Below are 21,345 nucleotides of genomic sequence, written 5' to 3' on the forward strand. Positions count from 1 at the left end.
CCCTCCTGACCCTCAAGAAGCTAATGTTAAAATATATGTTCATGTCAAAGACTCGCCCTGAATATCGACCTGTTTTCATTTTCCGGTAAAATTCTTCCAATTCGAAATATTTCAGATGTGCTTCACCCTATATGCTCGTTTTATGTCTGGGCGTTTCCATCAAGCCTCTACACGGATCACGGAAAATCCAAAGAAATCCACTTTGTCCCGCTACTCATGCGTGAAATAATCGTTGAAAAACGTTTCCCAGGGGCGCTCTCTCACCCCCCACCCCTCTCACCCCACTAATGAGGCTGCCCCTTCCGATAGAACAATAAAATAAGCAATTAATTCCGGGATTTGTTCGAAGCTTGCATTCCAACCGCTCATTATTCATGTTTCAGTAGTAATACCACATTGTCCTTCGCCAATTGAGACGATCAATTTGGCCCGTTTAGCCACTTTAATTTCGCCAGCCATTCATTAGGGGCATAATGGCGCTGCTAGCGCGGGCCCTAACCCTCCGACCACGAACGCCGATTCTTGAAATAATTGACACTCAAAATTCCTCATATCTCGACCGGGTTTGCGGTCGGCTGAATAACTCTCGAATGGCTGCCGCGGATGCGTGATGCTATACTCGCCAGAAACTATAGTTACGGACGCCCTAGATGCGATTTGAAGGTTTTAACTTTCCTTTCATTCGGGAAAATGTTTTTTTTTTTATTCTGTGCAGATACACTCATTCTGCCATAACTTGTAGAACAAAATCGTCCGGTAACATCACAGTTCCACACATGTGTGTGTATAGTAAAAAGAAATTCGTTATTTTTGCATGAAAAACAAAGCTTTAATCACCATAATTAGAATGATCCGATCAAGGTCAAATATGCGCCGTTTTGTTCGATAACTTGTTGCCATTTGGAATGTAATATCATAAGGCCTCTCCCATAGAAGCTCTTGTCCCTATAGGCAAAAAATTGAAATAGTCGATTCTCAAAAGCCTCTGTTGAACGAATTTTTCACCAGCAAAACTGTTCGCCATGGACATGAACAGATTGTAATCACTAGGTGGCAGGACCGGATTTAGGGACCATAAGAACCCCCAACCAAGCTCACGGAGCTTTTGGGGGGTCACTATCAATGTTTGTTGCATGGCATTATCCTGATGGAACACAATTCCTCCTCTATTGGGCAAAGCTGTCCTTGACAGTAGAAGTCAAGTTAACAGTTTTGCTCTAGGGGACCAGCTCATAGTAGATAATTCCCTGCTAATTCTACCAGACACACAGTAAAACCTTCCTGGTCGTCAATTCTAGCTTGGCCGTTGGCTCACTGCATTTCGACCACTCCCGTTTACGCTTGACGTTGTCGTAAGTGATGCACCAGTCATCAACCTCTCCAAAAATGGTTCGATTTAGTTGCGATTGGCAGATGAAAATACGGTGGTACCCATACATCGAGCTTCTTCTTGAGAGCAGGAGTATACAAATGGTTACAAACGGTTTTTTTTGTACAATCCTTAGCTCTTGGGAAATCGAAACAGTGCTTACATGTTGGTTGGTCTCGACAATGTTCATGATTTCATCGACATTTCCGACTGATGGCTTTCCAGTGATACATATAACTACACCCATCTTTTGAAAAAATAATGAATTTCTTTTTACTACACCTAATATAATATGTTGGTACTCGAAACTCTGACATGGATTTATCTAATATCAATCAAAATTGTGATACAGAAAACAGTTTCGACAACAAACATTTCTCAATGTTAAAATCACTGAACGTTATTTTTGGAAATATTCCATCAATTTCATATAAATTCATTGAATTAGAGATAATAATGTATAATACTCGTATAGAAGGCTCATTCTAACATTCGTTCATCCAAAAACTCACCAATTCGTGACTCGCTTTTGAATGTCGAACTCTACCGAATTCTTCCGATCCCAAAATAAATTCCAGAAAAACTATGGATTAATGTCGGTCTGTGTGTCAGCACATCCTTGTAACAGCCTTAGTTTCTACAGTTTCTTTCGGATTCCATTTAAATTTGGTATGGGCATTCAATTTGAGCCTTAGATGGTCCCACACAAAAATTTGTTGGATATTCGGATCAAATAGTAAATGGTCACAGAAACTCTTTCGGATCAGCTTGATCATATTTAAACGTGAAATGCCTTGAATATGAAAAGGGATTTATTCCACGTGACTTTCTAGTGATCTGCCAAAGTTTAACAATTCCTTTGTTCTCAGCGTTTTTTCAGATCCCATAGCATTTTTCAAAATGAGTGAACCAATCTCAAACGTTCTCCTGATTTATAATCGTTTTCTATCACATGCAAGAATTCAAATACGTTTTATGTCTTTATCTTTAATTATTTAAAAACCGGCCTTTCAGTCTTTCAACAAAATCTCTATCATTGACAGTGAGTGTTAGATCATTATGGATTCTAAATCGGAATTCGAAATGAGAACACTTCTTATCAATCCCATTATCATATTCATCATAAGCTTCATCTTATGATATTCGATGGGTAAAGAATAATAAGTAAATATTTCAGTGAAATATACTTTTATATCTCACATTTCTCCCCAACGTAAAATTTATAATTCATAGTGTTTTGAGGAGTAGACTTATCATCTTCTTTTACAGATCTGATTTATCCCAACCATAAAGTAATGAAAAATATAAAATTCATTATATTTTGAGGAGTAGACTTATCACCTTCTTTGAGAGATCTGATTGATCCCAACCATTGAGTAATAAACATAGATAGAGGAAGTATACGCAATTTTTATATGTCCCCAACATGGTTAGATTACGTTGTCGGATTGTGATATATTTTCAAATCCACAATTTTACCATATCATTATGAATATATATTATATGTATAGAATGAAATATATAAGTTTGAGTGATTCCCGATTAAATATGCAAATTGGAAAATTTGTTATATGATATTTTTTCTAATTGTCGAATTTATAATAAGTGGAATATTTATTATTTTCTGTATCTACCTGCTGAAATGCAAGATTTGGCAACTTTTGCTCTTCTAGTGTCATCGGTTGTTTTAAATCGTTTGCCGCACCTGAATTTTGTTTTCTGAATTTCTTATATATTTAGGTATTCCTTTGATATAAAACGTTGACACAATGGAACATAACAAGTGCGTTATTTGTGGAGAAACTCGCGAATTGAGTGAAATATCGTATCACTGATATGTTTTCGTTTCCGCGCGCTTCATGTCAAATTTGATGGTTTATGTTGGGGACAAAATTTGCTTACTGAAAATGACGTATGCTCCCTCTATCTTTGTTGATTACTCTGAGATCAAAACGACATTTCAAACCAAATTCTTGAGATGCAGATAGAAAATTCACTCTTCAGAACGCATATCCATACTGAGCAAACAAAATTTTGGTCTGAGATAATTTCAATGATCCCGAACTGAAAATTTTTAATGGAACAATCAGAATATTCCACAAAAAGCATTTGTTAGTTAAAATACAGTTTATGCTCGAACCTATAAACACAATTATTTGAGGAAGACGAATTACAAAAAAAAAAACAGATGCCTCGCGTGCCTACTTATAATTTATGTCCACGGGGATGGAGAGAAACACGACATCGACCCCTATAGCGCCGTCGCCGTCGGCGGTAAGCGCGCCGCGACGCACAGAAATCGGAATGCAAATCTCCCACGTAATAAGATAGTGGTGTGGGTCTGACAATCAATAAGTTCTGCTATCCCTGGCTGAAATATGGATGACATGTAGAAGGGCACGATTTTCGTACGTGAAAGCCGACTCGTTGCATAATAATTCTTTTCGAGAGGGAAGGGGAGGAAACGTTTTTGTCGAAGGTTTTCCGGGAGATGTTTGAATATTCGAATATGGGGTTTGGAAAATTCACACGGGCGTTCGATATTTTCAAGTCCTGCAATCCATTAAGGCTTGAATAAATATCTCAAATTGAAAATAAAATGTTCATCATACAAGCTGACTCACCCTTCAATGGACTAAACTCACCAATTTATATAAAATGTCGAAGAAAAATGTGAGGTACGATTTCTCTGAAAATTTGTTTTCTTGGGTAGAAACTCAGAGCAATAAACATAGATAGAGGGATCATATGTCATTTTCAGTAAGTAAATTTTTTCCCCAACTTTAACTATCAAATTTGATATGAAGCTGGCGGAAATGAAAACATATCAGTGATAGATATGATATTTCACTCAATTCGCCAGTTTCTCCACAAATAACGCACTTCTTATGTCTCATAGTGCATCAACGTTTAACTCAAAATATATTGAAATAAATACCTTAATATATCAGAAATTCAGAAAACAAACTTCAACCGCGCCAAACGACTTGAAAGAACCGATGACAACGAGAGAGCAAAAGTTGCCAAATCTTGGATTTCAGTAGGTGGATACAAAAAATAATAAATATTCTGCTTATTTTAAATTCAACCATTAGGAAAAATATCATATTCCAAATATTCAAATTTGCATATTTAATCGGGAAATACTCGAATAAATATATTTCGTTCAATATAATATATATTCATAATCATATAGTAAAATTGTGGGTTGTGAATGATGAAAAAAGCGTTTTTTTCGAATGGAAAGACCTGCTTATCATAAGATTTTTTGAAAGAAAATAAAATTTCCTTTCAGACTTGATAACTTGTTCGTTTAACTAAATTGTAAGGTTTCCTAATTAAAAGCAAGCTGTGGTGTAATGGTGATAAGTTATAACAATTGATAAAAGCTCTGGCCAGCAACTTCTATACATTTTATTCATTTCTCCTCAAGGAATGTATCATTCGTGACATTTCATATCATATCAATTCATCTTTGGCTTGCCTAGAATATTATTTAATTCTTAGTTATTTCCAAACATTGTACTCGAGTAAATTCAGATCTGGAATAATCCTTGGAAATTACCATAGAGTAATAAACATAGAAAGAGGAACTAAACGCAATTTTTACATGTCCCCAACATGGTTAGATTACTTGGTCGGATTGTGATATCTTTTCAAATCCACAATTTTACTATATCGTATATGAATGTATATTACCTATATATTGAATGTAATATATTTATTTGAGTGATTCTCAATTAAATACGCAAATTTGAATATTTGAAATCTGATATTTTTACTAATTGTCGAATTTATATTAAGCAGAATATTCATTACTTTTGTATCTACCTACTGAAATCCAAGATTTGGCAGCTTTTGCTCTCCTAGTGTCATCGGTTCATTCACGTCGTTTGGTGCGTTTAAAGTTTGTTTTCTGAATTTCTTATATATTTAAGTATTTATTTCAATATATTTTGTGTTAATATGAAACGTTGATTCACTATGGGACATAAGAAGTGCGTTCTTTAAGTAGAAACTTGCGAATTGAGTGAAATATCATATCACTGATATGTTTTCATTTCCGCGTGATTCATGTCAAATTTGATAGTTTATGTTGGGGACAAATTTTGCTTACTGCAAATGACATATGCTTCCTCTATCTATGTTTATTACTCTGAGGAAGTAACTATCCATTACCTTTACGCTTACTAATTTTTGCGATTTGAGTTTATTTCCTCAATACTTTAGAGCTATGTGAGCACCATCCATTCCAATCTACCCACCTAAAATGTGTAGCTTGATCAGATTATGGACATGAGAAAACATTACTATTTCAAATGAAATCCCAATTATTATTTCAGATTGATTCATTTGCGTAGGCATTTAAATGCAGTTTTTATGAAAATAAATCATATTATCAGAAGTTTCGACCAAATTTTCTTTTAAAGTGTAACAGTTTTTACATATCTACGACACTGATATCTTGAGTTTTGCTCAAGATATCAAAATATTGGACAAGATGACTCAGCTTATTTTTTCGAATTTTTAATTGATAAATCAGCAATCTTTTCGAATTTTTTATCCATTCGGTAACCAGATCAAAGATTTCAATTTCCATGTTAAATCTGAGAAAAGAAATTATAGTTCAACGATCCATTGAAATTATTCATGAACTTTTTCGTCATTTTGAGATCAAATTCAGTTGTACATATTGGTTTCGATGGAATTATTGCGGAAAAACACTTTACTATAACTGTATCAACGACTCTGAAACTGTCAAACCAATTCAATAAATTTATTGAATTCCCATTCGACCTTGAATTTGTTGGCAGTGAAAATAATCTAAACTCCCAAAGTAAAAAAATCAAATCTTAAAAACTTAAAACTCAAATAACGACCCCAACTAAAAAACTTCAAATGGAGATAACAATCACACCCCAAATCATTTATAGAAGCACTGGGCTGTTATGTTTGTAAAGACGTAAATTCATCAACTCCCTCGATGCTCTTTTGAAACCAGACAAATCGAAAAATGAACCAGGTGTACAATTTGCATATTAATAATCACAACTAAAAACGTCTTCGTGACGAAATAATACACCTGAGGTGTTGAACAGTGTGTGAACTACCGAAGCAGACAACATATTGGAATTTGTCTACACTAACGACGGGCGAGTAAAACAATATTAATAAATAGTGCTGATAGAAGTCATGTGATTTATTGATTAATCGTGATTATAGACCAGATCAGATTCGATGTTTAACAATAGATGTAGAATAGCTTGATGTTAAACCGAATGGCCTGAGCTATCCGGATAAGTAACCTGGATTAGCTCGATACTTCGAAAGACATCAAGATTGTAGAATTAACAAACATTTATAAATGTGAGTGTAGTGAAGGCTAAATAGTCATTGTATGTTCATTTATAAAGTTTTCACATACGATTTTGTAAGCGAATTATAAAATTACATGAATAGTATAGCCATATGGGTAGAGCTAGAATATAGTAAACATAGATGTAGAGAGAATATTCAATTTTTGATGCGCTATCGATTCTTATTATTACTAGAGATAACCTATAGACAAATATATAGATATACGATATTAACATATAACCAGTGTGTGTCAGTGTGTAGCTCGTTTGTTATTATCTGAAACCATCGCTTAATTAATGATTTATTCTAGTCGTATATATCACTAGTCAATTTTATTTGTTTCATTTGATCCTTAGAATCAATTATTGTTTTATAATTTTTTTTGCAGATAATAACAAATGCTTAGAACAAGAATATTATAGTCAGGTTTAGAACTAGACTCCAGTTTTGTATTTTACATATTCCCACACCAACACTTACACAATTACACTTGATTTTATCGATTGAATATTCTTCGAATATATTTGTGAAGTTCACTAGTCGCCATCACAAAATAATATTGTACTTTCAATTTTTTTTAAATCTTATATTTTTCATAGACACTATGTTACGGATATATCAAAAATATATTAATTGACATTATATACTCACATATTTTTGTCAGAAGAGATATCACATATAAGCCTTAGCGCCTTAGCTCAAGTCATAGGTACTTTAAAAGATCCTTAAAGATGTCTTATTACGAATCAAGATGAATAAACTATTAACTGTAAACATCTTTAAATCTTGTAGAATTCAGGAAATACTTTCTTCTCGAATTGTTTTCATCATTCAAAAAATCATGAAAATATTATCAACGGCACTCTTATAACTATAGCGAATTATTATATTCTTACGTCCTATTACAACAAATATTGAATTTACCGAACTACTGTTCCATTTATAGATATTGTTTCCAAAAGTTCAGTTGGATCAAGATACCTACACCAAAATAATAATGTTAGGTCCGTTCAATTCAATATGGAAGCTTGAATAAAACCTATGCTATAGTTATGACTCATGAGTGGATTGAACGTAGTAAAATTTTTTATAAATGATATTTAATATGGGTAATGAAATTGCTATTATTACTGATCAGAAAAATATGTGAGTGTCTTTTTTTTTGTGAAATTTCGATCGTTTTACTGATTTACCGTTTTTATTTTTTTGTTTTATTGTTTCTTACTAGTTCGATAGGCGACAAATATTATCGAGGAATTTGACGTGAAGGTGGAACAAAGAATATGTGATATGTTTAGAGTTATTTTCAAATAAATATCACAATGAAACTTCTGAAATATAACTAATCTCATTTTGCATTATATGATTTTAAAGTTTTTTATCTTGTTTTAATACTGTCTTTGAAGATCTTTGTATGTCTATAAATAAGTGAAAATGTTAAAACTCTAAAAGTACCGAACTGTGAATTCATCTCATATAATTGAATAAATGATATCAAAGGGTTCATCTTGAATATTCGATGATAACTTATAGATTTAGCTCTTGGATTTTGGATCCAAAATAGTATCACACAACACTCAACAAATTTATGGATTTAATTCTATTAGAACTTCTAGTTTTAGTTTAGTTTAGAGCAGAATCAGTCTTACCCTGTCGAGCTTTCACTTAGTACCTTCTTAGAGTAATTTTACGCGATAAAACATATTCTTTCTCATTCTTATCCTTCATGTCAACTTCTTCCGCGACCTCACAAAAATAGCGATGAATATGTCGAATGAATTAAATTTGGAGATGTTTACATACCTATTAAGGTATATTCAAAATGATTCCAATGAACACAAGCAGTTAATTACACGAAAACCCGAGCTATCCTATTACATTTCGTTAGAACCACTCCTTTCCCTGCTTATGTCTAATATTTTATGTGTTTTCAGTGGACATAACAAATGGACAATTGACACCCAATAATAACACACCGCTGTTGACTCAGGCGCTCTCAGGTAATTAATACTAATATTATGCATGTTTATTCTGTTCTGAACCTTGCAATTTCGTTAGAAGGATATTCTGATCAAAGGCTCTTTGTGTTTTGTTATGTGGAATTGAACGTCAACTGTGTGAAGATGACTGAACAGATCTCGAGTGGTTCAAACTGATTCGGGGAATGCTGAAGGCGTTGATATTGATAAAATTCCCCAATTAAAAGATACGAGTGATAGTTTGAGAAAATAATTTCCCATGTTAAAAAGTTTCTGAAAAATTAATTGGTTCTAATTTCAATATTGAAAATAATGAGATTTAAAAAAGGGGGCTTTTTAGCGCTTGTTCGTTCAAACGCCAATTACCCTTGAAAACTACATATAACTACATACTATTCGGTGATTCCTAGACCGCAATAGGCGCATGAATCAGCCCAAAAGTTCCTGACTTCAGGTCAGTGACTTCTGAATTTCTTCTCAGTTTGTTATTTCCTTTATTGTAGCAGAATATCGTAGTACATATAAAAGAAGTAATATAATAAACACCAATATAAAAACAAATGAGAAAAGCACCGTCTTGAAGTTTGAAGCTTGCTCAAATTTATATCGATTTAATTTTTTTCAAAAATATCGCATGAACTTTTAAATCATTATTTCACAACCTGGTAGTAGATTTCTGCTTGATAGTGTTAACGATGTTATTTCAACTTTCATATAGAGATTTCGGTGGTCATCAACGTTTTCTAATAGTGTACATTTTAGTTCAAATATATTTTATTCAGTGTTCTGGAGGCCTAAACTTCTTGGTGTTTTAGTTTTCAAATAGGTGGCCTCGAAATTTGATCATTACCGAATACAAATACTCAATTAATCTGCAAAGTGACATGTTATGGCAAAAAAGAAATAAGTAGAAAGGAGTACCTACTTCCACCACACTGTCATTCATTATCTACTTTTTTGGAACAATTGTTAGGAGGAAACTAAAAAGCTTATAGAATTCCAAAAGTATCTCGGTCATCAGGTCATTTTTGTCAGATAATCAACTCACATTCCAGAAATAATCATCTTTATAACAATCATGCTTCAAAATTTATATCGTTCAGCCAAGACAAGACAAGATTTATTTCGGAATGATAAACCAAAATTGGTCTTTTCTTCACCTCATTCTAGGTTTTTTTATAACTTCGAAGTAACAAATATTTTTATAAACATCCCATGAAGCCAATTCCGACAAAAACTTGCCATCATTTTGCATAATTCAATTGAAAATTGAATAACCTCCTATGGAAGTGTTATAACTTTCCTAATCCAGCTTCGGCAAATATATGAATTCTGTTGTTGACGGAAGTTAAATTCAATTTTTCCCGAACGGAATTCAAATGGCGTCATAAATTTCACACTGACATGTTAAATTGAAGTTTCCACTGATCCATCGAAATAGAATGAAAATTCGTACAAATATTTGCCAAAAACTGGAAATGTAAACGAAAAGTCATTTCTTCAATCCATCATATTCTGTTCGATACTTTTGTTTCATTCTGATTCGTCTACACTCTTTGAATTGTTTTTCATTTAGAGAAACTTGATCGGTTTTAATTAGCTTTTCGCGTCTTCCATTTTCAAATTTTGTACAGTACACTCATCCATAAAGATTCATGTGATATTCATTTGATTAAAATTGGTCTAAGAGGTGGGAATGTCTCATCAGGAAACACATTCATATTTATATTAATTACGTTTTTTTCTTCGATATTTCGCTTGAATTATCCATTGTTTTGGTGACTTTTTCGAACCGATATTTTGCATGATTTTCAAAAATCCATATTTCTTCATTTAAGCTTCCAAAGTTATGGGATCTTTTTTACCTATATTTTCTCCCAATATTTTACTGGAATTCTGTATCTTTCTAAAGACGCAAACTCTGCTTACGATTATCTCTGTTGTCTCTGATTTTTTTGTTAATTCTTTCCCATATTATCCTTGAATTATAAATACAATATATCAGTAGGATTCAAATTCCTGGGAACAACATCCTCATTTTGCAAATATTCTAAGAAAATTGATATTCATATCCTTTTTTCTAAAGGAAGTCCTTCGGTTGTCAATTTCAAAATTTCCTCGGAAACAAGTGATATTAACTTCAATGACAATCAAAACTTAGCGCAATGCCCTTTGTGTTGAAGCATTTTAAGCATTATCTATGCTATTCGATTCTTCAGGGTCGAAATCGTTAACAATTAAGAGGATAGGTAATAACTCGTATGAAGCAGCATTCGTACACTTTTTCATAGCAAATTTCTGTTAGCCACAAAATTTTAGCGTTAGGTGGTTGAACAGATACATATCTTCTTCAACTCCCAAAATACCAAAAACAAAATTTGCTATGCATCTTTGTTGTACATCCGTTGCTTCCTCTAATATATTGTGGCGTTATACTATACCAGAACATAGTTTGTTTCTTCTGGAGTATTTTTCTTTGTATGTTTCTCCAAAAAAGTTTTACATGCTCTATTTTTCAATTTCCGTAGAAATTAAAGCTTCAATTCTCTGTTAAATGGTGAACGAATGGAACCAAGTTTTAATATAGCTTGTACTAACATCAGCTAGCTGACTTTCTAGACTTTGGTCCTTATTTGTTTGGTGCTTACTAGTTTGTAAATGCTGCGTCACTTGAAACTCTCTTGTTGCTGTTACACTCACTTCATAGTATTTACAAAACAACATACTGCCATCAGTTGTAAAATCGCTGACGTCTTTGATAAATTTGTTCAAAACTTACTGATCAGCCGTTGGGATGAAATTTTTTTCCGAATACCCCATTCCATGTGGGTTGGGTAGGTAATAGGTCATAAAATCTTTGTTCATGTTTAAAAAGAAATTTTATGTTGGAAATATGCTGATAAAACAGAAAATTAATAAAATATGCACTTTAACTCAAATCTATATCAGAATATGCAGTTATGGCAAATACACATTCAAGACCATACAGGTTCAAAATGCTAAAATTCTTCATATCATGAAGAAGTGATTTAGCACTCTGTAAGAGAAATGATCGCTACTGAAGTATAATTCGTTCAAGAATTAACCAAAATAATAACTGAGAACTGAAGAGAGCCTTGATCAAGAAATCCGGTAGTTTTTCTTAGTCCTTCACCTTCTCTAAGGCAGACTCGGTCGGCTCCAGAACGTTTGTTACCTGTCGTAGGGTCTTCAGGGGCGAGCTGGTCTCAACCTTCTGCAGCCGACCAGTCGGCAGGGGCTCCAGCACCACCGCAACCACACTTCTCCGTTTCCTTTGCAGTGATGAATAACTATCAGGCCGCGGCAGCCGCTGCTGCGCAAGGTTTTGGACCACCGGCTTCACCACACGCTGCTAGCACGCGCGGTGGATTTCCAGCAGCCAACTCACCTGGTCCTACCATCGATATGTACAACAGCAGCGCCGGAGACAGCGTGGGCTATGTGCAGGCCACTAGTCCGCAGCCGTCAAGTTTTCCTGCCATCGCTGTCAGCCGAGCCCCACTCAACTACAATCCAGTAAGTTTTTAGATTTTTTCTTTTTAGGTTAGTTCACTTAAAGTACTAGACTAAATATTGAGTTGTTCTATTAGATATTGCTCGCGTTGAAGAAGAATTGATCATAATGTTATGTTTTCGCTTCTGAATATTTGGGCAAATTGATCGTATTCTCTTAAATATCAACAATCATCGATATATCCATTTTAGTGAATTAATCGACGAACCTTTGCAGTTACCATCTCCTAGGAGCTCCAGATCTTGGCAATATCATTGAGATAGGGAGGTAGAGTAGTATCAGCACTTCAGTTGTCAGCTACAGTGGTCGGTGACACAATTAGAGCTTAATCCATTTTTGTTGTCATCAAAACAGGGGGTTTCTGATGGATCAGCTACCTTATGACAGGTCCAACAGTTTGAGACCCTTACTCTCTAAATCTAACCTGATGTTTGGAAGATACGAATCATATACTGCTTTATCCCGACCTGAAAGGGATAAAATGACAGTAATTTTGTCACATTTCGAGAGGCTTTCAGAAGGAATACATGGGCCGAATGGTCTTCTGGGTGTTACAGTACACCTTTTACTGACAGTCATCGAAAGACTCGATTTGAAGTGCTAGCTTTGGACGCTTCAATCTGGTGGAATATTAGTCGTAATCATGCGATTCTCTGAATGATCAGTTGAGTCGTTTAATCGCTTCCCCAAGAGTTTTGAGAGCGATGTCATAAAGGAATTCTTTCAACGATGGTAGGTTCGCCTCATAATTGAGTTTGGTATTGCGAACAAACCAAGGCGCGTTGAAGGCTGTCTTGAAAAATTTATTCTGAATGATTTGTGACTTATAGTTACAGTCGGACAGACAATGGTTCAATACAAGGTAAGTTTGTTCTCGATGAACATGTTGCTGTGACGAGAGTGCAACGAACACAATTTAGAAGGCACCATTTTACTATTGTCGATTGCATGGTCCAGGTCCTGGTTGAGTAAGAGTTTATTATCCAAGATGACTTCAAAGTATTTCACCCAGGATTCTCCGATTTTTCACGTCTGCACCATATTTCCACATAGCTCACGTTGTCCTGAGGGTAATTGGTTGCCAATCCGATGGGTTTTGATCTGGTCATGATAGCAGTGTCATCTGCGTATATGGCTAGAGAAGTTCGGCCAGACTTGGGGATGGGGACTGTGTATCCTGCATATAGAAAAGAAGAAAGCACGCTTCCTTGGGGGACTCCAGTTTCCAGATCCTCGAGTTAGAGAGTCTTTCAGATATTATTCTTCTGAAAGAGCTATTTTGAAGGGAAGAATGCATGAGTTGTCACGTCGAAAGAGGCACATTCAAACGGATGAGTTGACAAGGGGCACTTTCGCCTCATGAAGATTGAAGACGAAACCCTCATGTCATACGATGTCAAAAGCCTTATTATTATTATTTGAATTGGGGTCGTTGTGACTCGGTGAGCCTTCCGGGCACTGCAACCAAGTAGATATTTTGTTCTCTACACTACTCATTCATGGAAACCCAAGGAGGTCATCAATGACGTTAATAAAACTGACAACCTCCTTAGGAGCCTTGGCCGTTACCTCTCGGGTATCCAGGACCGGCTTCCCCATATGAATGGTTCTTAGGCCAGTCAGCTCTGGACGATTGCATACCATGTGTTCGACTATTTCTGCTTCTGATCCACAGAGCCTGCTGACTTTCCCATACAGTACAAATGATGTACCGACAGTGTCCCGTCAGCAGTCCCACCATCACCTTGAGCTCGGCTAGTGACAGCTTCAAGAGTTTTCTGGCGAAGGTAGGTGAAATCATCACGAATTTCTTGGCTCGAGTAAGTCCAGGAGTGTTAGTCCAGTGGGTTATACTGTTATTCAACTCCCATTGTTGGACCGCAGCCTCTTATTGGTATTTTCCACCGAAAGTTGTTAACCTTGATGCACTTTCTGCGAGTTCATCGGCTTTTTCATTTCCTTCAACACCCCATTGCCCTGGTACCCATAGTAGATCTCAAAAGCCTCAGAAATATCGATGATACCAGTTACCTGCTTCTATTTGAAACTGTTTGATGCATATTCCACGTATAAGAGCAACTGGTCTCTGGTGGAGTGTTTGGAACGGAATCCAAACTATTCGTCTAGGAGTATGTTCATAAGCCTGAATAATGTCGTCAAAGCGGAGTGGATGATTCTTTCTGTGAGTTTCCCAATTCATCACAGGAGGCTGATCGGGAGATATGGTTAAAGCTCGGTTATAAGTCGATATTCTATCCAATGTCACTCTATCTAGTACCTAGCCATAGATTTTCATGAGATTGCTTCGCAATATACTGCTTGAAATTAGAATGAATAGTATAAAACTTTTAGGTATTATTTCAATCACCTCTTGCAATCAGCTAATATTCTGTTTCTTCGATTTTAGAAGCTTCCAAACATTTTTCAATACATCTTGAATAGAGCATAACTCATTCCAATTTATATATGGAATTCATCGATCATTAAATCTATTGAGATTGAGTTGTGTTGAACAAATAGGTATGCCCAAAAATATTCTGATTGGTAGAATGTGTAGTAACCACACTTCAATCCAAAGAATCTTCAAAGCGTTCAACATTGTCATGTTCAGTAACTTTTAGTTTCTGAAGTCATCTGAAGGCAACATCGTTTTTGAAACTTTTATTAAACACCTTTAAAAATTTTGTGGATTAAAATGTGCTGAGCTAAACATCAGTAGAATACTTCATTCACTGTGATCTCGAAATACTCATAATTAAATATGATTATTCAAAATATGAAGTATAAGTTTGAGCGCTGATCATTTTGCCCAATATTGAAGAAGGAAATTAAAAGATTTCGAAATATCATAAGTTTCTGGAAATCATTCGTACTGACGTGGAACTGACATAAATATAGTTCATAATCGCTGTGACATTCAGGATAGGAGTTTGATGACAGCTTTTCTTTCAGGGACCCCTGATTCCAGCTGCTTTCACTAACGGATATCACTGAAGTCGATAGGATTTATTGTATTTGTGAGAAGCGACTAGGCAGCTACTGTGATCAGTCGAGAGATTCCATTTCGGGGATCCTTTTGTACCACCTAACTGCAAGGACTGGTCGTCAGCTTCTGTGATCAGTCGATATGCTTCTTTTTTCGTGGATCCCTGGTGTAAGCAAATAATATGCGTATGAATTTCGACTAGGCAGCTACTGTGTTAAGTCGTCTTGCATCTGCACCTGTACATTCACTTTTGTGTGTATAATATTTAATAATATAATTAATTGTAGCACTCCGCCAGGCGCGGCTACACTTGTTGTTGTAATGTTTGGTGTCAAAATTCTCCCCCTATTCCTGCGCCCTCTACCTTCGGCAGCCGCCGAGAAACCAACTTTGAACTTTGCAAAAAGTCATTTCGCCAATATCGTTACAGAAGAGATACTTTCACAGGATCGAACTGTATTCGAAACGAATGTTCAATAAGTTTTTTCTATTTTCTTCGCATCTATTTCCATTTCATTCATAACATGAAAGAGAAAGCTTAAATTACTTAGTCGAAATTAAAATGATTAAAAAAAAAAGTTCAATCAAATATTTCCTGTGTTGATGATTGTTTCAGCATGGACATTCGTTCTGATGAAATTTCTATTCTTTTCAAGTATTAAGCAAAAATCCCTATTGGTCCTTTGTGTACTCGTTCAAATGTTTTTACGTTTTGACGTTTAAGTCGTTTCAAATTTATCAGATACATTAATTTCATATAATTGAATTCATGATTTAAAAACATTTTGCAGTTAATTTGAAATTGTAGGCTGCTGTCGGTGAAGTCTCAGGAGTTTTTCCAAAGCATCGTCATAATCAAATTGAAAGATTTGGATACTGATATTCACGTAAAATTTTGGAGTAACGATAAAATCTCATGTAAACCAAGTAGTAACGTTTAATCGCGCAAACATTGAGAAGCGATATAATTTTTCAATTGCGCTGTCGTTGACAGTTTGTCGCTGTTGACAAATGGCCTCGGCGACTACCGGAAGAGTGGACCCCACCAAACACAGGCACTATTGGTTACGACTTGCGTTGATTATTACATATGATATATTACAGGGTATCTTTAAAATGGGATACATTATCCTCACATTATATTATAATTAAGGACCAATTGGGCAATGTTGTCAATTGGTGAATTATCCACATTGCCGTGGTGATTTTATCGTATAATTTCATTATTTTCATATTTACTCTATGTTATTCAGTAGTTGTTTTTATATAAATTTTATTTCATCATATTATTATTATTATAGTTCATGAATTAGTTATTTATATGAAGAACAAATTATATAATGTGGTAAGTGTTCGTGTTGAAGCAACACATATTGTAAGTTGCGCGTGAAAATGGTACTACAACTTGGATACTTATTTAAGAGATTTGTATATAATTATTATTGTTAATTGAAATTGGTGTCAGTGACCGGTCCTTCCCGCAACTTCGTCATAACCCATGAAAAATTTGTCGATGGAATGCAATCGAATTGCACGCTAAAGAATCGTAGAATACCTTGAAAACGAGAGAATAAGAATTTCCAGAAAATCAAGACCGTTTTGTAGTTTTCAAGTCTCGGAGTCTTCTCGTGATAATTCGACTGTACTCACGATGGCGTGATATTGACTTAGAAAGACAGTGGCGGAGTTCAAATGCGTTTACTCCGATCAGTGGCACCGGCTGTCTGTGTAGCTTGTAGAATTTTGACGTATTCCTCTTGTAATATCTTAATACTAGATCTGTCTCACTGTTTAGTATAGGTCAGATCAATTGAAATTATATGTTATATAAATGTTTCCTGTTATCGAGTGAATATTCTATTAAAATCGATCAATTCGAAAACGTTCGTTTCGTGTCGGATGGAAAAGGAACCCCCGGTAAACATTTTTCGGGATCAGTCATGCACATACTCACAATAATCTCTTCATCGAGTAGATTTTTATCCATCCATCTGTGCACAAACGAACTTATTGTCTGTTCTCAATTTTCAATACGTAGGTTATATGGTGTGTTATCATTTCTGATCATAGTTTCTCTTGTTTTTTTCTTCGATCAGCCGTGTTGGTGAAGGCTTTTTAAATGAATATCATTATTGTTGTCTACACGGCAGCAATCGCTTGTCTCCTCAGTACAAATATACCACGATACGAACTTAAGTTGAGAGTAGAAACAAGTTATATGGTCGACGTAGTTCACCAAAAAAAAAAACAAAAAAATACAATCGAACGGGTACCTCCAGAATAGCACGAAAAATGTATTCCTTTCTATTCGATCTATTGTATTTTATAGATTCTTTATATCATCAAAAAATTCCCACGTTTCTTTAATTGTATTATATGAGTCTCTTCTCTCTCATTTCTCCATTGGGAAATATACGTAATTTTTCTAAGATTCAAGATTATCTAGCTTATCCTTTCATTCAGATAAAACATTGCACAAAATATTCTAACCAAAAGAAAGTTTCAAATGATGGAAAATAAAAAAATACAATATTAGAACGAAATTGGAGAAAAAAAATTTTGATGAACGCCGATCTTGGGCTGACATTCAAACCATTGAACAGTTGAATGCGTTTCGCCGGAAAGCGCCAATGATTCAGACGAGAGAAGATGACCGTTATATTTCCAAACGTCGACCTAAAAGTGGACGTACGTTCGGCCATTTAAACTAACGCAACGATTGAACGTTAGCTGATTATAAATCGTAGTGGGTAGACGCGCGTTTCTGTGAAATCGTGCATTTATTTAATGAGTCCTATTTTGGGGCTGGCAGCGAGTAAACCAATATTCAAATTTAATGACCTGTCACACACACATATTATTCAATTGAATCCGGCTGTATGTTCGCCTTCAATGAGTGTTGACCATTTCAATTCGAACCTCTTAGTCAAAAGCACATCCTGATTTAATAAATGAACACTTGTAATTTCATGCAGGTTCAATTACTCGTCTTCCAAACTCACACTTTTTGTTCTCCAGTTCTCTGATTATCCAACTACATACCCGGGTAATTATTGTTGAGAGGGAACACCACAACGTGGCTGCTCATTTTTAAAATAAATTAGAAATATTTCTTGTGACAAATCATCGATTTTTATAGGGTTTTCACGTAATTCCTTCAAACAATAATCTACTTTGTGGGTTTTCAATATTATCAATTTGCAAATTAAAAAAAATAATAATTTTGGTAACTTTTCGTTTTTTGTTCTGATATGGCGTTCTTACAAAGAACTGAAGTATTTTAAAAATATTTGTAAAAAAATCCCTCAAAAGTCATTACAAAAGAGGCAATTAGTTGAAAAGACTCGAAAAGTACCTTTTTTGGAAGAAAGTTGGAACTATTCTAATATTCTTAACTTCAGCTCAGTTTGAAATTCAATTGAAAATATTTCTTCTAATAATTCCTCAGTTCGAAATTCAATTAAAAATACATCTTCTAATTATTCACCGATTTTTATAGAGTTTCCACGTAATTTGTTCAAAAAATGATCTACTTATAGTTTTTCAATATCGTTAATTTGCGAATGAAAAAGAATCAATAATATTGGTAACTTTTCGTTTTTCGCAAAATAATTGATTACAAAGCACTGGAGTATTTCAAAAATATTCATGAAAAAATTCAACAAAAAATCATTACAAAAGAGACAAAGGAAAGACTCGAAAAGTACTTTATTTCGACGAAAGTTGGAACTGTTGTAACTGCTACTGATCATTTGATCGTTCTGGCATCACTGCACATTATTTTGTCCCTCCTCCTCTGGGCAAATATTGACAGATTGCGAGCATGTCACGTGATGGCGTTCCCTCTTGAAAATGAAAAAATTCTCAAAGAATTTCTGCGCCAAATTTTGATCTGTCGGTTGTGTTTCAATTTTGTTTTTTGATGGGTGTAAAAAATTGAAAGAGTTAGGGTGTTAAGATTTGAATATTGGTGAATTTCGAGATAAGTGGGGCCGAAGGCAGCACCTGGTCAGGTGACGACCTTCCGTCCAAAATGGTGAAAATTGACCAAAGGTATAATATGTCAATACTAATGTCAATACAAGGACTGCGTATAGTTTTCATTTTCACTTGATTGGGTAAAACCAAAGTATTTTTAATGTCAATCCAGAGCAATACGGTATATGTAGCTAGTGTAATCCAAAAATATCTTCATTTATATATTTTGATATGTATAAACTATTTTCTCGCATTAAGTGGTTATAGGGATAAGTTAATATCAACACCCTGTACATGTCAACGGCTTCCCGTATGATTTTCAGAAGTTGTCAATAATATTCATCTGGGCTAGTTCGAGAAAACCTTAGGAGATATTACTTGCGATCCAATCTTTATCAGTTATTTGCAAGTCGTTGAGATTTTTCATTGAGTAAAATGATGACCGTTGATTATACATGGTGTTAAGGCATGAGTGCGTGGTCAAGGCACATTCCAACACTTACATAGCCTCAGACTTCATATAACAACATATCATAAGCGATCACGGTCTTGCATGCCCAATTTCTTAAAATGTACCAATCAAAACTGAATGCATAAAAAATTATATTGAAAAAGTTCGCACCTTACCTTACTTCATTTTGCCGATTCATCTCCCATATATTCTTCAAATCCCACAGGCTCTGTGATAAGTTCAGAGGTACATTTTCCGAAATTTATAGAGGCTAGAATAGAGGTTTCTTGTAACATATTTTTTTTCTTATGGAATATTATAGACAATATTGTTCACACTGTGAATTTTCAGTTGTATGATTAAAATTGTATATCGTGGGCCTTACTATACACTGAAAATTAAAATGTGCTGTCCAAATTTTGCTATTTTACTTTGAATCTTTGCGAAAATTTACGGCAGTATGTAGAAATACCTAGATATCTCTAAATTGAAAAATACTAGTTCGTCGTTGAAGCATTGAAAATTCACTGTTTATTGTAATTGACACAATCGCTATTGAAATTCGGTGTTTAAGATAATATTTTCCTATCATTTCTATGTATTGTCGTAAATTGAATTTAGCTAGGAAAAAAATTAAGAAAAATACCCCTTTTTGTATACTTAAGGCGCCCTTTTGTTATTTTACTTTCATACGTACTTTAGAATTTGTTTATTAAGTGTATACAAGCTGTATATATTGATATTATATTATACATATAATTGTACTCTTTAATTTTACTCTGTAGAAGTGGTTTGGTGTCGCCACCATATAACACGACACCCTCCCTATCCCTGTGTTGCAGCCCTTATCCATTCTCGACGAGTAGCCACTGATATATTGCATCAGTCTCATTCAGTTCATTAAATTCTACCTCATTTTAAATACAAATGTATGTAAATTCAAGTGAATTTTATTGAAACGGCTCCAGGTTCAGAAAGGAAAAGATGAATGTTTGGAGATGGTGTCCAGAATTTTACGACTAATCTTGTGTATTTCCAGTGGCGTACTCGTTGGTCAATGTTATTAATCTTTAATTGTGTTACGGCCATAAAAGGCTTCTTGCAATAAAAAAGCAATAACCATATTCCTTCTGTGGATGCTTTGACTTTTACATTAAGAATATAATATTATATGATAAACAACTATAATAAATATAAGTGGCATATTCTTAATAACAAAGTTTTACACTATGATAATATTGAAGGCGAATAACGTATTTGCTATTATAGGATGATTGTACAGATAAAAAGTTTGTAACATAATATAAAATTATGTTTTATGTCGGGCAACCACTACTGAGCCCTCAAATATTGACAAAAAATATATAAAAAAAACGTTCGATAGTGATTGTTCGACAAAGGCTCGGTCCTTCATGTATATCTATTACACGTTCTTACAATGTACATAATATAATTATTACAATGATATAAAACAAGGTTCACTACGTGCCGTGTGTATGTGGGATAAAATATAATATGGACATTGTTCAAATTTTTGACTTTTTATTTTGCTACCCCGTTCCTTACAAAATTTGAATATTATAAAAACATCAAAATTCCACGAATTTTCGAATAGAAAATGTAGTGTTATAGAGCATAGTGCAAAGTGCATAACAGATAACTCACGAATACAGTATTGGATGAAATATA

The 21,345-nt window shown here is 34.5% G+C and overlaps 1 protein-coding gene across 6 annotated transcripts in view; it reads left to right on the plus strand.

The window, feature by feature from the left end:
* Window positions 1-20,420, plus strand: part of LOC123680608 (RNA-binding protein Musashi homolog Rbp6) — a 980,242-nt gene extending 959,822 nt beyond the window's left edge. For 4 of the 6 annotated variants that reach the window (XM_045618593.1, XM_045618594.1, XM_045618596.1 and 1 more), the window contains 3 exons: window positions 8,662-8,727; window positions 11,912-12,243; window positions 15,194-20,420. In XM_045618593.1, the coding sequence (XP_045474549.1) occupies window positions 8,662-8,727; window positions 11,912-12,243; window positions 15,194-15,235 (440 nt within the window). In that variant the 3' untranslated portion in view covers window positions 15,236-20,420. The remainder of the gene's footprint in view (window positions 1-8,661; window positions 8,728-11,911; window positions 12,244-15,193) is intronic. The other 2 variants (XM_045618595.1, XM_045618597.1) reach the window with 2 other exon arrangements.
* The last annotated feature ends 925 nt before the right edge of the window (window positions 20,421-21,345 follow it).

This window comes from Harmonia axyridis, chromosome 5, assembly GCF_914767665.1.
Source record: "Harmonia axyridis chromosome 5, icHarAxyr1.1, whole genome shotgun sequence".
In the NCBI taxonomy this organism is placed as follows: Eukaryota; Metazoa; Arthropoda; class Insecta; order Coleoptera; family Coccinellidae; genus Harmonia; species Harmonia axyridis.